At 45.0% G+C, this 19,021-nt stretch overlaps 1 protein-coding gene across 7 annotated transcripts in view; it reads right to left on the bottom strand.

Moving 5' to 3' along the window:
- The window catches only part of arfgef3 (ARFGEF family member 3), a 49,591-nt gene that overhangs the window by 14,008 nt on the left and 16,562 nt on the right, over nt 1-19,021 (bottom strand). For all 7 annotated transcript variants that reach the window (XM_031804915.1, XM_031804919.1, XM_031804917.1 and 4 more), the window contains exons 7-21: nt 18,948-18,993; nt 18,135-18,219; nt 17,714-17,818; nt 17,141-17,471; nt 16,846-16,958; nt 15,709-16,658; nt 15,311-15,477; nt 14,937-15,102; nt 14,673-14,780; nt 8,346-8,561; nt 7,776-7,886; nt 7,357-7,507; nt 6,865-7,152; nt 374-507; nt 103-248 (exon numbers count right to left, since the gene is read on the bottom strand). In XM_031804915.1, the coding sequence (XP_031660775.1) occupies nt 103-248; nt 374-507; nt 6,865-7,152; nt 7,357-7,507; nt 7,776-7,886; nt 8,346-8,561; nt 14,673-14,780; nt 14,937-15,102; nt 15,311-15,477; nt 15,709-16,658; nt 16,846-16,958; nt 17,141-17,471; nt 17,714-17,818; nt 18,135-18,219; nt 18,948-18,993 (3,117 nt within the window). The remainder of the gene's footprint in view (nt 1-102; nt 249-373; nt 508-6,864; nt 7,153-7,356; nt 7,508-7,775; nt 7,887-8,345; nt 8,562-14,672; nt 14,781-14,936; nt 15,103-15,310; nt 15,478-15,708; nt 16,659-16,845; nt 16,959-17,140; nt 17,472-17,713; nt 17,819-18,134; nt 18,220-18,947; nt 18,994-19,021) is intronic.

The following is a 19,021-nucleotide window of genomic DNA, read 5'->3' as shown; positions in this document are numbered from 1 at the left end:
AGAAAGGGTGAACCTATTAGGCTATACCATATTAGTGATCGGGGAGGAGAGGACATCAGCAAAGGAGGCTACACAGTTGAGACGCATTCCCTGTGCTCCTACCTCCACCAGGTGCGGTGCCACTATGCTCCAGGCCCTCATCATGTGCAGCAGGGGTCTGGTCTTATTCCTCACGATCCGCAGCATGGCCTCCCCCAGCCGGAACAGATGCAGGGCGCTACGCCTGTCCATGGTGGACTTGGCCTCTCCTAAAAACACACAGGCAATATTGAGGTCCTTTGGGACTGTTCTGTTGGTTCTATTCTACTGGGCAAATTTGACCCAGGGTTTTTATCTAAGTCTGTTGGGGATAAGCATGTGCTGTGTTTGGTACCTGGCATGGCTAAGGAGTAGTCTCCTGTCTCAGTGACTGAGTCAAAGAGCTGGGACTGAGATGCTCTCCTCAGCTGGTGCAGGAAACCCACCAGGCTAACCATGTTCAGTTTACTGACAGAGTCCTCAAATAACCTGCAAAAAAGGTCATACAGTGGAATCAAAATTATTGCCACTATATTCTTCAAACAGCAGAAAGGAATCACCACAAGCCAATTAGAAAGCTGTGGGACTAGTAGGAGAGTGAAACATCTGCCAGATAAGTGTTTTTATTATTTTCTCTAAAAGCGGCCTAGTGCTTATGTAGTTATATAAACACTGCAGGCAGGGCCGGATTAATGCAGGGACTCAAGCCCGTAGGGGGCCCAAGAGTCCCCCCAAAAAAGATAAACCATTTTATTTATTTATTTTTTATCCAACCACAGAAGCCCACGCTGAATGTTCAAAATACACCAGAGAGTATAATTTTGCCACAGAGGACCAATAGCTAAAAAAAAAAAAAACGGGGACTAAGTTTTATCACAGGCACATACAGGTAACTTCCAAAACACTTCAAATGTCTTAAAAGGGTGTTGGGCCACCACGAGCTGCCAGAACAGCTTCAAAGTGCCTTGGCATAGATTCTACAAGAGGACCTAAACCATGGCAGGAAAATGCACCCCACACATAACATACTGTATACTTTGTATTCCTCATTTACTCAAGTGTTTCCTTTATTTTGGAAGTTACCGGTATGCCTACAGTGGGGAAGGTCGCAATTTGTGCTGCATGCAGCGCCAAATATAGGACAGTCTGTTGTGTTGTGGCCATAGACATATAATCCATAGAAGATTTTTGGAACATCTGACCCTGGCAATTTGACTGTTAAACTCATGGATACACTAGCAATGGCTGCCAGACCTGACTTGAATGGGAACTGCCATCTATGGATTATATTTATACAGTTAGTTGTGGCTGTTAGTTTGCCTTTTGCAAATTTCAAAATACAATTGCAGGAAACACATACAGTTTGAAAAGTAAATGCCTACCGCTGAAAAGAGAAGACTAATCTTTCTGTAGAACCAATATATATATATATATATATTTTTTTTCTTTCTCAACTCCCAATTTTCAGCAGCACTGTTTTTCAAAGTAGTTTATCATGTTAAAGCACCTTCTCCAAGGTGGCATAGCAGTTCAGACGTCTTTTGTCCTCGTCTTGTCGTGTCCTATATATATATATATATATATATATATATATATATATATATATATATATATATATATATATATATATTTACAACTTTTTCACATACATTTTATTTTCCATCAACTCATCTTCAAAACACTCTCCTGCAACCCGCCTCACCAATGTATATTTATAAAAAAGAATTATTTACCTCAGATCTGTAATCCTCCAAGAAGCTAGCCAGAAACTCCAAGAAGCTAGCCTGAAACTAGCCAGAAGCTAATCCAGAAGCTAGTTCAGAAGCTAGTTAGCTCCTTTACTGGCAAATCGTTAGTATTCAGCTAACCACGGTTTGTGGTCATCAGCTATCCTTTAGCTCGAAAATCTATCGCCAGTTCTGTACGGCGCAGCGCGGCTCGGAACGGAACATACCGGACCAATTTTTCTCTCCATGTCCCTGGATTTCGACTGCTCTCTGGACAGTCATACCCGGATCTCACAGCTAGCTAGCTGCTATCCGTGTGACTATCGGCCTTCGTCGATTCCGGAGCAAACATCAATTATTCCGGAGCTAGCAAGCTCCGTCAATCACTCCTGAGTTCCATCAATCACACCTGGGCTGCAGTCACCTATCCGGACCCGTTTTACTGCCTTCGCGGAGCCCCACCGGGCCTTCACAACTGGACTGCCGACGTTATCTACCCGAAGGAGTTATTCGGCTGGCTCCTCCGTCGCGACGTTACCTGAACGCCCATCTGCGGCCTGCTAACCGTTAGCAGCCGGTAAGACAGCTATCTGAATAGACAATCGGACAATTTTTTTATTATTTTTATTATTATTATTATGTTTTCTTCTTGGGCCTCTAACTATATCTATTGTTTTTATTTTTGTTGTTGTTGTGTGATTTGGATTAATCCCCTCTACCACACGGAACCCCACTAATCTACTGACGGAACGCAAGAGGTGGCTAACAACAGACCTCCATCCTATGCTAGCTTGCTACCGATGCCCTGGCTAGCTGTCTAAATCACCAACCAACCTCTCCACTCACCGGACCCTTTTGATCACTCGACTAAGCATGCCTCTCCTTAATGTCAATATGTCTTGTCCATTGCTGTTCTGGTTAGTGTTTATTGGCTTATTTCACTGTAGAGCCTCTAGTCCTGCTCACTATACCTTATCCAACCTATTAGTTCCACCACCCACACATGCAATGACATCTCCTGGTTTCAACGATGTTTCTAGAGACAATATCTCTCTCTTCATCACTCAATACCTAGGTTTACCTCCACTGTATTCACATCCTACCATACATTTGTCTGTACATTATACCTTGATGCTATTTTATCGCCCCCAGAAACCTCCTTTTACTCTATGTTCCAGACGTTCTAGACGACCAATTCTCATAGCTTTTAGCCGTACCCTTATTCTACTCCTCCTATGTTCCTCTGGCGATGTAGAGGTGAATCCAGGCCCTGCAGTGCCTAGCTCCACTCCTATTCCCCAGGCACTCTCTTTTGACGACTTCTGTAACCGTAATAGCCTTGGTTTCATGCATGTTAACATTAGAAGCCTCCTCCCTAAGTTTGTTCTATTCACTGCTTTAGCACACTCTGCCAACCCGGATGTTCTAGCTGTGTCTGAATCCTGGCTTAGGAAGACCACCAAAAACTCTGACATTTTAATTCCAAACTACAACATTTTCAGACAAGATAGAACTGCCAAAGGGGGCGGTGTTGCAATCTACTGCAAAGATAGCCTGCAGAGTTCTGTCCTACTATCCAGGTCTGTACCCAAACAATTTGAACTTCTACTTTTAAAAATCCACCTCTCTAAAAACAAGTCTCTCACCGTTGCCGCCTGCTATAGACCACCCTCTGCCCCCAGCTGTGCTCTGGACACCATATGTGAACTGATTGCCCCCCATCTATCTTCAGAGTTCGTGCTGCTAGGCGACCTAAACTGGAACATGCTTAACACCCCAGCCATCCTACAATCTAAACTTGATGCCCTCAATCTCACACAAATTATCATTGAACCTACCAGGTACCTCCCCAAAACCTTAAACACGGGCACCCTCATAGATATCATCCTAACCAACTTCCCCTCTAAATACACCTCTGCTGTCTTCAACCAAGATCTCAGCGATCACTGCCTCATTGCCTGCATCCGTAATGGGTCAGCGGTCAAACGACCTCCACTCATCACTGTAAAACGCTCCCTGAAACACTTCTGCGAGCAGGCCTTTCTAATCGACCTGGCCGGGGTATCCTGGAAGGATATTGATCTCATCCCGTCAGTAGAGGATGCCTGGGTATTTTTTTTAAATGCCTTCCTAACCATCTTAAATAAACATGCCCCATTCAAGAAATTTAGAACCAGGAACAGATATAGCCCTTGGTTCTCCCCAGACCTGACTGCCCTTAACCAACACAAAAACATCCTATGGCGTTCTGCATTAGCATCGAACAGCCCCCGTGATATGCAGCTGTTCAGGGAAGCTAGAAATCATTATACACAGGCAGTTAGAAAAGCCAAGGCTAGCTTTTTCAAGCAGAAATTTGCTTCCTGCAACACTAACTCAAAAAAGTTCTGGGACACTGTAAAGTCCATGGAGAATAAGAACACCTCCTCCCAGCTGCCCACTGCACTGAAAATAGGAAACACTGTCACCACTGATAAATCCACCATAATTGAGAATTTCAATAAGCATTTTTCTACGGCTGGCCATGCTTTCCACCTGGCTACTCCTACCCCGGACAACAGCACTGCACCCCCAACAGCAACTCGCCCAAGCCTTCCCCATTTCTCATTCTCCCAAATCCATTCAGCTGATGTTCTGAAAGAGTTGCAAAATCTGGACCCCTACAAATCAGCCGGGCTAGACAATCTGGACCCTTTCTTTCTAAAATTATCTGCCGAAATTGTTGCCACCCCTATTACTAGCCTGTTCAACCTCTCTTTCGTGTCATCTGAGATTCCCAAAGATTGGAAAGCAGCTGCGGTCATCCCCCTCTTCAAAGGGGGGGACACTCTTGACCCAAACTGCTACAGACCTATATCTATCCTACCGTGCCTTTCTAAGGTCTTCGAAAGCCAAGTCAACAAACAGATTACCGACCATTTCGAATCTCACCATACCTTCTCTGCTATGCAATCTGGTTTCAGAGCTGGTCATGGGTGCACCTCAGCCACGCTCAAGGTCCTAAACGATATCTTAACCGCCATCGATAAGAAACATTACTGTGCAGCCGTATTCATTGATCTGGCCAAGGCTTTCGACTCTGTCAATCACCATATCCTCATCGGCAGACTCGACAGCCTTGGTTTCTCAAATGATTGCCTCGCCTGGTTCACCAACTACTTCTCTGATAGAGTTCAGTGTGTCAAATCGGAGGGTCTGCTGTCCGGACCTCTGGCAGTCTCTATGGGGGTGCCACAGGGTTCAATTCTTGGACCGACTCTCTTCTCTGTATACATCAATGAGGTTGCTCTTGCTGCTGGTGAGTCCCTGATCCACCTCTACGCAGACGACACCATTCTGTATACTTCCGGCCCTTCTTTGGACACTGTGTTAACAACCCTCCAGGCAAGCTTCAATGCCATACAACTCTCCTTCCGTGGCCTCCAATTGCTCTTAAATACAAGTAAAACTAAATGCATGCTCTTCAACCGATCGCTACCTGCACCTACCCGCCTGTCCAACATCACTACTCTGGACGGCTCGGACTTAGAATACGTGGACAACTACAAATACGTGGACAACTACAAATACTTAGGTGTCTGGTTAGACTGTAAACTCTCCTTCCAGACCCATATCAAACATCTCCAATCCAAAGTTAAATCTAGAATTGGCTTCCTATTTCGCAACAAAGCATCCTTCACTCATGCTGCCAAACATACCCTTGTAAAACTGACCATCCTACCAATCCTCGACTTTGGCGATGTCATTTACAAAATAGCCTCCAATACCCTACTCAACAAATTGGATGCAGTCTATCACAGTGCAATCCGTTTTATCACCAAAGCCCCATATACTACCCACCATTGCGACCTGTACGCTCTCGTCGCCAAACCCACTGGCTCCATGTCATCTACAAAACCCTGCTAGGTAAAGTCCCCCCTTATCTCAGCTCGCTGGTCACCATAGCATCTCCCACCTGTAGCACACGCTCCAGCAGGTATATCTCTCTAGTCACCCCCAAAACCAATTCTTTCTTTGGCCGCCTCTCCTTCCAGTTCTCTGCTGCCAATGACTGGAACGAACTACAAAAATCTCTGAAACTGGAAACACTTATCTCCCTCACTAGCTTTAAGCACCAACTGTCAGAGCAGCTCACAGATTACTGCACCTGTACATAGCCCACCTATAATTTAGCCCAAACAACTACCTCTTTCCCAACTGTATTTAATTTTTATTTATTTATTTATTTTTCTCCTTTGCACCCCATTATTTTTTATTTCTACTTTGCACATTCTTCCATTGCAAAACTACCATTCCAGTATTTTACTTGCTATATTGTATTTACTTTGCCATCATGGCCTTTTTTGCCTTTACCTCCCTTCTCACCTCATTTGCTCACATTGTATATAGACTTGTTTATACTGCATTATTGACTGTATGTTTGTTTTTACTCCATGTGTAACTCTGTGTCGTTTTATCTGTCGAACTGCTTTGCTTTATCTTGGCCAGGTCGCAATTGTAAATGAGAACTTGTTCTCAACTTGCCTACCTGGTTAAATAAAGGTAAAATAAATAAATAAATAAAATGAGATATGCTATGGCCTTGACGAGACCATCACCGGTGAGTAGCCTACAGCTTCATCTTCTTCATTAGGTGAGACAGTGTGACACTGGAAAGTGTATTTAGGTACCCTATAATACACAGTTTATATTTCCTCAGAATATTGTACAAATCTGTGTGTCGCTTCATGATGATTTCTTAATCTGGCCCTGACTGCAGACTAGAACTTATCCATGTGTAATTGGCCTATGTCCAGAAGAGAAAGTGCTGCATGACCATGTGACTCTTAATTTGTACAATCAAGAGAACCAAATCACATACTGTTCTGGGTCAAATACTTTCATGTACTTGAGCTGTGCTTGATCCACACTGCCACCAGGTGGCCATTTAACATGGGCTGCTGTTTCTTTCACTGACTTTAAATGACAACTTTTGTATTTCAGCCTAGTCAGTCAACAATAACTATATTGTTTGTTTCATATTGCTATTCAGGCATGAAAGTCAATGAAAAAGAGAGCGAGAGGAGAATATGAAACTTAGTATGCTATTCAGACAGTTCTGTAGCCTATACTGCAGTACCTGTCTGCCTGTGTAGATAGGGTGCAGACGGCCTTGGATGCGCTGGTCCCAGTCATCAGGCTACGGTCCAGGCCTTTCCCCCCCCTACCCTCCCTTAGCAGCTCCTGGATGGACTGGGGCTGGATGACCGGCTGGCTGCTGAGGGCCAGATCTCTGTCCGGACTAGGCTCGCCACACAAATCCAGCCCCAGGTCTACAGCCTGCTGGGCCTGGGTGATGGTCATGGTGGCCTGGGAGCTGCCGTCGCTGAAGTGGCTGTGCTCCAGAGAGCTGACATATTCGCTCACCCTGGATAGACAGAGACCAGTACGCTACTGTATTGTTCAGTGTGAGATGAGAGTTCACATTATAGATGAGTGTTAGTAACCTGTGGCTGCAACTGTACCGAGAATCCAATGTAATATGCCATCATGCCTTTTTCTCAGTGGTTATGGAGAGGGTTGTGACTTTGATCTCTGCATCGCCTGCCCTGCCACAGCTTGGCTGTATTACCTGAAGACATGGGGCCAGCAGTCCTGGTTGTGGCTGCCCATCTCCAGGCCCACGTTGAGGATGGCCTCCATGCAGAGCACATGGGCCGTGTGCAGCCGCACCCCCTGAGGACGTCCCATCTGCTCAAGCTTCTGCTCCACACGTTGCTTGACTGGGAACACACACACACACGCAACAGACACAGGATCAGATCAGATCCCAGCACTCTAGCTAGCACTGTATCAAAAACTAAAATGTGACCATGTAACTATAGGATCTTTTCTGAAATGGAGGGATTCTTTATCCGCTACGTGTCTTGCACAGTAATGACAAATGAAATGTCATCTTTGGTGTATACACTCGTTTTATAGTACGGTATGTGTTTGAAAAAGGCAATTGAATCCCTGTGTACAGTATGTTATGTGGGGTGCTGTAAGTACCTTGTGTGATGGCATCTCCAGACTCGCCCACCTCCCTCTCCTCCTTCTCCTCCTGCACACACGAGGCTGCCGCCATCTGGGCCAGAGCCGAGGCACAATTGCCAGCCACACCTAGAGAACGCAAGAATATTCATATTCATTAGAGCTGATGGTAATCAAAGACAAGCTGGGCTGAGAGGGCCTACGGCACCGGTCACAGAGCGCCAGGCCAATACTTTATCATCATATGGTCCTGATTCATATACGTTTTCAGGGACATTTCAATAGCTACACAAATAGACCTATGAAGTATTCAGATATTGTTCAAAATCTAGAACTCTAAATCTAAGCAAAACCTTTGCTTGAGTTTGATTCTCTCAAAACGTGATGTTTTTGTACTTGTGTCTGTGGACACACATCTAAACCAGACCTGGAATCAAATAATTTTCTTTCAAATACTTTGAGCCTTTGACCCAGCCAGGCTCTGATCTAAACACACTAGCTAGTGGGTTAACTAAACGCTTCCTGTTGAAGATTATATTCAGTCAGGCAGGCCTTATCCACGGTCACCATGATGTTGGGTCCTGTTACCTAGAGCACAGCTGAGTCCGGCTGCCTTGCGTAGTCCATCCAGGCTGAGACAGATGGTGTCTCTCTCCCTCTGGCTCTGCTCCTTCAGCCCCTCAGACCCCAGCATGAAGGCCAGGCCCTTGGAGCTGCCCGCCATGCGCCCCGTCAGGGGGGTGGACAGGGTGTCCATCAGGTTCTTCCAGCAGCCCATCAGGATGTAGCGAGCAAACACTATGCCTGAAATAATATGAATGAATGTTGAGTGAGTGAGCCAGACACTTATCTGTGCATTGACCAAGACAATATGTATGAAACAGGGTCAAATGGGGGTTGGGTCAGACCCTTAAAAGCTAGAATCTGCAGCTGAAAGAGTCACCCTGCCTCTGTTTTGGTAAAAAAAGAAAGATGGGCCTGTAGAAATATAACCATTATCAAATTCATAGACAGAGCTAGGATCCAAGGACTGACCATCCACAATATAAAATAATTATAGTTTAAAACTTATTAGGGATAGGGGGCAGTATTTTCACGTCCGGAAGAAAAGCATGCGCAAAGTAAACTGCTTGTTACTCAGGCCCAGAAGATAGGATATGCATATAATGGGTAGTTGTGGATAGAAAACTCTAAAGTTTCTAAAACTGCTAAAATAATGTCTGTGAGTATAACAGAACTGATTTGGCAGGCGAAACCCAGAGGACAAACCATCCAGGGTGGAAAAAAAATTGTCATAGTATTTCCCAATGGTTTTCTATGGGAAGCCCTATTTAATAGGAACCTGGTTGCAGTTCCTATGGCTTCCACTAGATGTCAACAGTCTTTAGAAATTGTTCAATGTTTTTCTTTTGAGAAATGAAGAAGTATGGCTGTTCATTGTAAGTGTCACTCCAGGTGGACTCTACTGTTTGGTGCGTGTGAACTGGAACGCGCTTCACGTTGTTTTTATCCGGTATTGGAAACAGTTTATCCCGCCTTAAACTTGATCAATTATTTACATTTTAGGATACCGGAGGTTGGATTACGAACGTTGTTTGAAATTTTTGGACCAAGTTTACAGGTAACTTATTACATACTTTGTAGTCATGTTGGGCGAGTTGGAAGCGGTGTATTCCTGAATCAAACGCGCCAAATAAATTGACATTTTGGGGATATAAAAAGGAATTTATCGACCAAAATGGCCATTCATTGTGTCACTGAGACATTTGGGATTGCAAAAAGAAGAAGATATTCAAAAGGTAAGGCATTTATTATATAGTTATTTCTGACTTGTGTCGCCACCTGCCTGGTTGAAAATTATTTTCATGTGTTTGTCTGCGGGGCACTGTCCTCAGATAATCGCATGGCCTGCTTTCACCGTAAAGCCTTTTTGAAATCTGACACTGCGGCTGGATTAACAAGAAGTTAAGCTTAATTTTTTTGTATTACACTTATATATTCGTGAATCTTGAAATTTCTGTAGTTAGAATTTGGCGCTCTGCAATTTCACTGGATGTTGTCAAATCTATCCCGCTAACGGAATTGGCGCGCGAAGGGATCACTAACAGGCATTCTTTGAGGCTATACAGTGTTTGTTTACATCAACTTTATTAACAAACATTGGAGTAAAAAAATATATATTTTGGGTTCTGATGAGGTGACAGTTGAAGTAAGCTCATATATGAGTTACATTCAAGAATCAAATGGGTGTACAGTGCATTCTGAAAGTATTCAGATCCCTTCACTTCTTCCACATTTCATTACGTTAAGTTACAGCCGTATACTAAAATTGATTAAATACATTTTTTTTTAGATTTGCAAAAAATAAATAAAAAACAAACTGTTTTTGCTTTGTCATTATGGGGTATTGTGTGTAGCTTGAAAAACAACAATTCAATCAATTTAAGATTAAGGCTGTAACGTAACAGTGTGGAAAAAGTCTAGGGGTCTGAATATTTTCCGAATGCAATGTACAATACCAGTCAAAAGTTTGGACACCTACTCATTCAAGGGTTTTTATTTATTTTTACTATTTTCTACATTGTAGAATAATAGTGAAAACAAACTATGAAATAACACATATGGAATCATGTAGTAACCAAGAAAAGTGTTAAACAAATCTAAATATATTTGAGATTCTTCAAAGTAGCAACCCTTTGCCTTGATGACAGCTTTGCACACTCTTTGTATTATCTCAACCAGCTTCATGAGGTAGTCACCTGGAATCAAATCAAATTGTATTTGTCACATACACATGGTTAGCAGATGTTAATGCGAGTGTAGCGAAATAAGTCATCTAACCTAACAATTTCACTACCTTATACACACAAGTGTAAAGAAATGAATAAGAATATGTACATAAAAATACATTAATTAAATTTTTTATTTTACCTTTATTTTACTAGGCAAGTCAGTTAAGAACAAATTCTTATTTTCAATGACGGCCTAGGAACAGTGGGTTAACTGCCTGTTCAGGGGCAGAACAACAGATTTGTACCTTGTCAGCTTGGAGATTTGAACCGTTCGGCCAAATGAGCGATGGCCGAACGGCATAGGCAAGATGCAGAATGAATTTCAATTAACAGGTGTGCCTTGTTAAAAGTTAATTTGTGGACTTTCTTTCCTCAATGCGTTTGAGCCAATCATTTGTGTTGTGACAAGGCAGGGGTGGTATACAGAAGATATCCCTATTTGGTAAAAGACCAAGTCCATATTATGTCATGAACAGCTCAAATAAGCAAAGAGAAATGACAGTCCATCATTACTTTAAGACATGAAGGTATAACATTTCAAGAACTTTGAAAGTTTCTTCAAGCACAGTCGCAAAAACGATCAAGCTCTATGATGAAACTGGCTCATGAGGACCGCCAGAGGAAAGGAAGCCCCAGAGTTACCTCTGCTGCAGAGTCCATTAGTTAACTGCACCTCAGATTGCAGCCCAAATAAATGCTTCAGAGTTGAAGTAACAGACATCAACATCAACTGTTCAGAGGAGACTGCATGAATATCAGGCCTTCATGGTCAGATTGCTGAAAAGAAACCACTACTAAAAGGACACTAATAAGAAGAAGAGACTTGCTTGGCCCAAGAAACACAAGCAATGGACATTAGACCGGTGGAAATCTGCCCTTTGGTCTGGAGTCCAAATTTGAGATTTTTGGTTCCAACCACCGCAGAGTAGGTGAACGGATGATCTCCGCATGTGTGGTTCCCACCGTGAAGCATGGAGCAGATGGTGTGTTGGTGCTTTGCTGGTGACACTGTCAGTGATTTATTTAGAATTCAAGACACACTTAACCAGCATGGATCCACAGCATACTGCAACGATATGCCAACCAATCTGGTTTGGGCTTAGTGGGAAGGTAATTTGTTTTTCAACAGGACAATGACCTAAAACACACCTCCAGGCTGTGTAAGGGCTATTTGACCAATGAGAGTGATGGAGTGCTGCATCAGATGTCTTGGCCTCCACAATCACCTGACCTCAACCCAATTGAGATGGTTAGGGATGAGTTGGACCACAGAGTGAAGGAAAAGCAGCCAGCAAGTTCTCAGCATGTGATAACTCCTTCAAGACTGTTGGAAAAGCATCTCAGGTGAAGCTGGTTGAGAGAATGCCAAGAGTGTTCAAAGCTGTCATCAAGGCAATGAGTGGCTACTTTGAAGAATCTAAAATATATTTTGATTTGTTGAACACTTTTTTGGTTACAACATGAATCCATGTGTTATTTCATAGTTTTGATGTCGTCAGTATTATTCTGCAATGTAGAAAATAGTACAAATAAAGAAAAACCCTTGAATGAGTAGGTGTCCAAACTTTAGACGGGTACTGTACAGTTGTGGACAAAGGTTTTGAGAATGACACAAATATTAATTTTTAAAGTCTGCTGCCTCAGTTTGTATGATGGCAATTGGCATATACTCCAGAATGTTATGAAGAGTGATCAGATGAATTGCAAAGTCCCTCTTTGCCATGCAAATTAACTGAATACCAAAAAAAAACATTTCAGCCCTGCCACAAAAAGACCAGCTGACATCATGTCAGCGATTCTCTCGTTAACACAGGTGTGAGTGTTGACAAGGACAAGGCTCGAGATCACTCTGTCATGCTGATTGCATTCGAATAACAGACTGGAAGCTTTAAAAGGAGGGTGGTGCTTGGAATCATTGTTCTTCCTCTGTCAATCATGGTTACCTGCAAGGAAACACGTGCCGTCATCATTGCTTTGCACAAAAAGGGCTTCACAGGAAATTATATTGCTGCCAGTAAGATTGCACCTAAATCAACCATTTATCGGATCATCAAGAACTTCAAGGAGAGCGGTTCAATTGTTGTGAAGAAGGCTTCAAGGCGCCCAAGAAAGTCCAACAAGCACCAGGACTTTCTCCTAAAGTTGATTCAGCTGCAGGATCAGGGTACCACCAGTACAGAGCTTGCTCAGGAATGGCAGCAGGCAGGTGTGAGGCAAAGACTTTTGGAGGATGGCCTGGTGTCAAGAAGGGCAGCAACGATGCTACTTCTCTCCAGGAAAAACATCAGGGACAGACTGAAAGCCAAAAAAAAAAAAGCTTGTCCGGAGGAGACAAGGTGAGGGCTACCATCAGTCCTGTGTCATGCCAACAGTAAAGCATCCTGAGACCATTCATGTGTGGGGTTGCTTCTCAACCAAGGGAGTGGGCTCACTCACAATTTTGCCTAAGAACACAGCCATGAATAAAGAATGCTACCAACACATCCTCCCAGAGCAACTTCTCCCAACCACCCAGGAACAGTTTGGTGACGAACAATGCCTTTTCCAGCATGATGGAGCACCTTGACATAAGGCAAAAGTGATAACTAAGTGGCTCAAAATATCAATATTTTGGGACCGTGGCCAGGAAACTCCCCAGACTTTAATCCCATTGAGAACTTGTGGTCAATCCTCAAGAGGCGGGTGGACAAACAAAAACCCACAAATTCTGACAAACTCCAAGCATTGATTATGCAAGAATGGGCTGCCATCAGTCAGGATGTGGCCCAGAAGTTAATTGACAGCATGCCAGGGTGGATTGCAGAGGTCTTGAAAAAGAAGAGTCAAAACTGCAAATAGACTCTTTGCATCAACTTCGTGTAATTGTCAATAAAAGCCTTTGACACTTATGAAATGCTTGTAAATATACTTCAGTATTCCATAGTAACATCAGCCAAAAATATCTAGACACTGAAGCAGAAAACTTTGAAAATTAATGTGTGTCATTCTCAAAACTTTTGGCCACGACTGCATATCATTAATATAAAGTAAAAAAAATGTGTTTAGCAACTAAGGATAGAGAGCATAAGTAGTACAGCTGTGTAGACTATTGATCAGGAACTAAGCATAATACAGTATGAAGGAAGGTTGAGTAAGTCAGACCGTCATCTTTGTATTGACCAAGACCTATGCTACAGCACAATGGGGTTGAGTCAGACTCTTAAAACTGTATACAGTACATCCACATGTGTTTTGACAAAGACCCCATGCCTGTAAAAGCACCAATGGGAGTTAAGTCAGAACCTACACTACACCTATCTGTGTATTGATTCAGCAGCTCTGTAATGTGCTGTGGCCTTATTTGCTGAGAGGCAGTGAACAGACAGGCAGTAAACAACAGTCCCGTTAGACACCTTGAGAGATTTAAGCGCTATAAAAAGGCACTCTGTGTGACAATAACATTTCATACAGGGAAATAAGTAGAACTGACAACGGTCCCTTTTCTCCGTTCCATGTTAATATAGTCGTCCCTGTTGATTATGTGTACATAGCTAGCTTATTACATGAAAGCTTTAAAAGCCTAATGGGCAACTCAGCCACGGTTGCCATGGTAACGAGGTTGCTCAAGTGCTCGATGGTGCATCTTTTGTTCTCAGTGGTAATAAAAGAGGTAGGCAGATGCTGGCAGCTCTCCCTTCCCTCTCCTGTGAGGGACACAAAGAGAACAATATATTTCTCTCTCCATGTAGAGTACAGCATCTAGGCCAGCGTTTCCCAAACTTGCTCCTCGTGACCCCAAGGGGTTTTGGTTTTTGCCCTAACACGCCACAGCTATTTCAACGTATCAAAGTTTGATGATTATCTGAATCAGCTGTGTAGTGCACCCCTTGGAATCTCGAGGACCCGAGTTTGGGGAACCCTGATCTAGGCACATATATGCAACCCCAGAGACCAGGGTTCAGTCCCTGTCTCCACCCTTCCCACTAATCTATCTCCCCCGATGTTTGAATAGAGCAAAAAAAATACACACTACAATATGCCTAAATATCAAAGCAAAATATAGTCAAAAACTGCCTTGTCTAAGCGACTCAGAAAGGACAGCTGGGGGTACCTGGTGGTGTCAGTACCTGGGGGGTGTCAGTACCTGCCATGAGGGTGTCACTGCCACTCTTGTCACAGCTGAAGGGGGACTGTGTGTTGGCCTTACGGATCAGCTGACCTCCGATGGCACTACTGCCCAGACCATCGATGTCTGACCAGAGACAGACAGAGAGAGGACACAACGTGATGAGAGCCGTCATAATAACATCGCAGAAGACCCAAAGGAGCATTATGTTAATACTTTTGTGTTGACATATAAAGAATCCTCATGAATAAAACTGTGTGGGAGAGCTGTGTCCCATCCTACCAGTTAGCATGGTGATGAGGGGTAAGGAGTGTTCCTCTGGTGAGCCCCAGTAGCCAGCCTCCCCCAGCAAGTTCCGGTCCAGAACCTGGAGGTAGAGCTCCTCGATCCAGGCCTGAGACAGCACCACCAGCACCCCACTGCTCTGGATGAGACGAACAAACTCTTTCTGCAGCAGGAGAGAGAATTCAATGGGGATACCATGAGGCCAGGTGGGATCGCTTTAAAATATATAAACCGCATAAACAAAATAATTGGCTACAGTACTATATCGTGTTCAGCTGATCACAACACTTGTCTTCAGGCTTCCTCTCTACCATACACAGGGGATGTCAGCTTTAGTGCGCCAACACATTGACTCCACAACCACCACTCACCAGGCTGACCAGTACAGGCATGGGCCTCCTGCGGTAGTAGTCCTGGCAGCAGAGTTTGAGGCTGAGGAGCAAGGCGTAGTAGGAGACCAGGTAAAGGCCGTCAGCATTCATCAGGGCCTGACAGTTCAGGTTCTCACTGCCCTCATAGCCTGGTGAATGGATGCCACCTGGGAGAGAGGGTCGGATACAGGGTCAAATAGAAACCATTGATGAAACTAGGACAATTAAGACAATGATCTTACCTCGTATCCCCATCAGAAGACATAAAATACTAAATGAAATACTGTAATTACAATGTGACTTTCAATGACTTCTCCACGGATATCTGATGTTCTCACATCCTCTCTTCATTGTCTCATGCCATCTCCCTTAATCTCCTCTCTCTCTGTATCGCTTACCCGCCTGTAGGCCGGAGCAGAATGTGGAGGAGAAGTTCTGCAGGGACGTGTCCACATCTGTCGTGCTGTGCATCCCCAGCAGGCGAGGCAACAGGCCGGCCAGAGACTGGACAAAGAGCCGGGCGCTCTGCTGGTCAGCCTCCTGGTTCTTCAGTAGCTTCAGGGAAAGGGCTGCCGTCCTCAGGGAGCGATGACCGGGACAATCCCTGGGTGTCTGCTCCTCATCGGCCAGGGAGCAGTTATCAGAGCCCATGTCGGACACATCCGAGCGGCCCGAGTCCTTCTCCGCCGCCATGGAGTACTGGTCACATGAATCAAACTCAGTGCGCGACATCTCCCCCTCATCCACACTGAAGTTGCTCTCGCTGTAGCGCGAGCCGTGAGGGTGCGCCCGGGCATCCACGGACAGGAAGTTAGTGATGTCGGGGTAGACTAGCGCGTGGCTGCGCTGCACCACGTCTGGGGGTCCTCCAGGCTCGGCGCCTGGCTCCCTCACACAGGGGCGTAGCTCAGGGTCAGCGTCCGGCCCGCAGGAGGAAGGCGAAGGCAGCTGGGGTTCTTCACCACACTCCTGCCCCTCTGGAGTGGTCTGTCCCTGCTCCCCATCCAGAGTGGTCTTGCCCGTATCTGTAGTGACGCTGATGCTGATGTCAGGACTGCGCTCCGTGGCAGAGATGGCAGAGGGCTCAGAGGGAGCGTGCTCCGACGAGAGGACGTGGCGCTGCCAGCGGAAGTCCGCCTCATTGATCTCCATGGACTCCCGCGTGGATTCTGCCCCCTCTTTCAGCTCGTCCAATCGGCGCAGCAGCATGCGGGCCTGTTCTGACTGTAGGCCACGCCCATGACTCAACTCATCCAGAGCTCCCAGGAGGGCACAGGCACACGACACTGAGGAGTAGCAGGCCTCGATGCCCCCCTTCATACAGGCCTCTGTCATGCCATCCATCACCCTGTAGGCACACAGGCACATCATAAACACTATGTACCAGTTTACAACAGTACTACTTCCATTTCACTATAGTACATGATGTATGGGTTACAGGCTTATACAGCAGGTAGACGCATATCTTTTGGTTCACAAGGTTGTACCGGTAAAGGTTATACCGGTAAATAAAATAAGAGAATGTGTGTCCTCACAGTTTGAGCAGGTCCAGGTGAGACTTCCTCTTGGAGAAGGACCTTTTCCTAGACTCAGGCTCTATAACACAGGGACCAGCCAGGTCAAACAAGCGCTGAGGACTTCCCAGAATCTACAAAACGCATACAAAGACACTTTGGTTCATTTTTGTTCATCGCATCCCTTCTGCAACACTCAAACTGGTTCTGTCGATAAAGCAGCAACATTCCACTGTCTAATTCAATTGATTGCTCTATAAACATTAGGGGATTTGAGGTGACTGGTGAACAGTGAGGAGTCTGGGGCTTGGACCACCTCCTTCATGATCTTGATGGCCTCCACTCGGTGCTGTGGGGGGGGATAGAGCAGGATGCGGTGGTACAGCGACTGCAGAACAGGCTTCATGGACTCCACACAGCCCACCAGGCGCACCAGCTCAGCAGCCACGTAGCAGATGGTCCGCACCACCGGGCCGATCATGGCCGGGGTGGTGGAGGAGCAGCCGGATCCCCGGCCCTGGTCAGACACACCACCTAGAGAGGGGTCTGGATCCTGACACCCCCCTCCGTGGCCGTGGGCCGAGGTGATGGTCTTGTCGTTCACAGGGTTTCCCATGATCACCACCAACGATGGACAAAGTTGCTTCCTGAGAGCAGGGGACAAGACGTCACGTGTTTTATGTAGACAGATAATATGGTAACACTTTACTTGAAGGAGCATATTTATGAAGTGCTCATGTTCTGCTTATGAATGTGGCATGTATGTATTATGAAGACCGTATATAGGGTCCCCTCGAGATAAGAAATCAGACTGAAAAGGAGGCAGGTATTCAGACAGGGAAGCGTGACTGTCAATATACTGTATGTGTTAGCCACAGCCAGGCCTTACCAGATCAGGTCTGTGAAGCCTCTGTTCAGGTGCATGGTGGGAGGACAGCTGCTGAGCATGGACAAGATGCACTCTAGGTAGAGCAGCTGGAGCAGCTGGTTCTCACTGTGAAAACAAACAGACCATTAGTCAGAGTGTCAGGCTTTTATCCCAAATGGCACCCTATTCCCTATGGGTTCTGGTCAATATTGCACTATGAATGGAATGGCATTTGGGATGCAGCCTCAGGTGTCTCACCTTTATAAAAGCCAAGCAAGAAACATCTCTATAAAACATTGCTGTAAAACTGAATCATGCTTTGTAGAGGTGACCTTTAAAACAGCCAGCAGGGTAGACAAGGTGGGAGGAATGATGTGTTCTCCGGATGAGAGAGAAACATACAGTTCAGGGCTATAAACTCTGCATAAAGAATCATTCTTACTGGTCAACCCCCTCTAGCTTCTCGCAGAAGACGGTTATCACAGTCACAACGTCCTCACACAGGGACTGTGCAGTGGGAGACACATCTAAAAACATACAGGCCAACAACCATTAGAGACACCACACTCAGGAGAACAAACGCAACTGATAACATACCTTATATATAGCCTAACTATGTTCAATACATACATGCGATTCCAAGCTTGGCGTTTTAACTTTTGGGAACATTGGAGAGCTACCGTCCTCTAGATTTTCACTCCAACCCTCATCTAGCCCACCGGATTCGAATAATTATCTAGTTGATAAGCTGAATCAGGTTAGTTCCAACTAGGGTTAGAGCAAAAACCTACAGGGGGATAGCTCTCCAGGAACAGAGTTGGAGAGCCCTGCTGTACAGTATGGTGCAAGTAAGAGATGTGTTTTCGGCTTTTATTCAATTTGTTTAAGAATTCCCTTTATAGTGATTCCAAGTTTGGAGTTTGACCTTTTGGGACTATGCCATTGGGTGCATTGTCCAGGGCAAACTAAATGAAACACAGCTCTGTTTGACAAATGCATTTGACCCAGGTCTGACAGAACAGTTGAACCACAAGACACACTGCACCAACCCCTCATAATAGTCTCATCTCACACACTTTTAGACGTGGACTCGAGGTATGAATCACCCAGCCTTGCAGTAAAAGACGTGTGATGTCTAAACAACCTGTATTCACGGCTTCATAAAAAGGGACATTATAGTCTCTGTGGAGGTATATTTCACCTGGCATGCGAAGGGCAGTGAAGGCTTTTGCTATATAACAGGGCTATAAAGTACCTCTGCGCTGGTGTGCGGGCACTGGTGGGTCTTCGCCATCCACTCCCTGCAGAGACCCACAAGACAATAGTATA

This window comes from Oncorhynchus kisutch, linkage group LG25 (assembly GCF_002021735.2).
Source record: "Oncorhynchus kisutch isolate 150728-3 linkage group LG25, Okis_V2, whole genome shotgun sequence".
NCBI classification, from domain to species: Eukaryota; Metazoa; Chordata; class Actinopteri; order Salmoniformes; family Salmonidae; genus Oncorhynchus; species Oncorhynchus kisutch.
The sequence above is the reverse complement of the archived record's forward strand: the minus strand, read 5'-3'. Positions and strand labels throughout refer to the sequence as shown.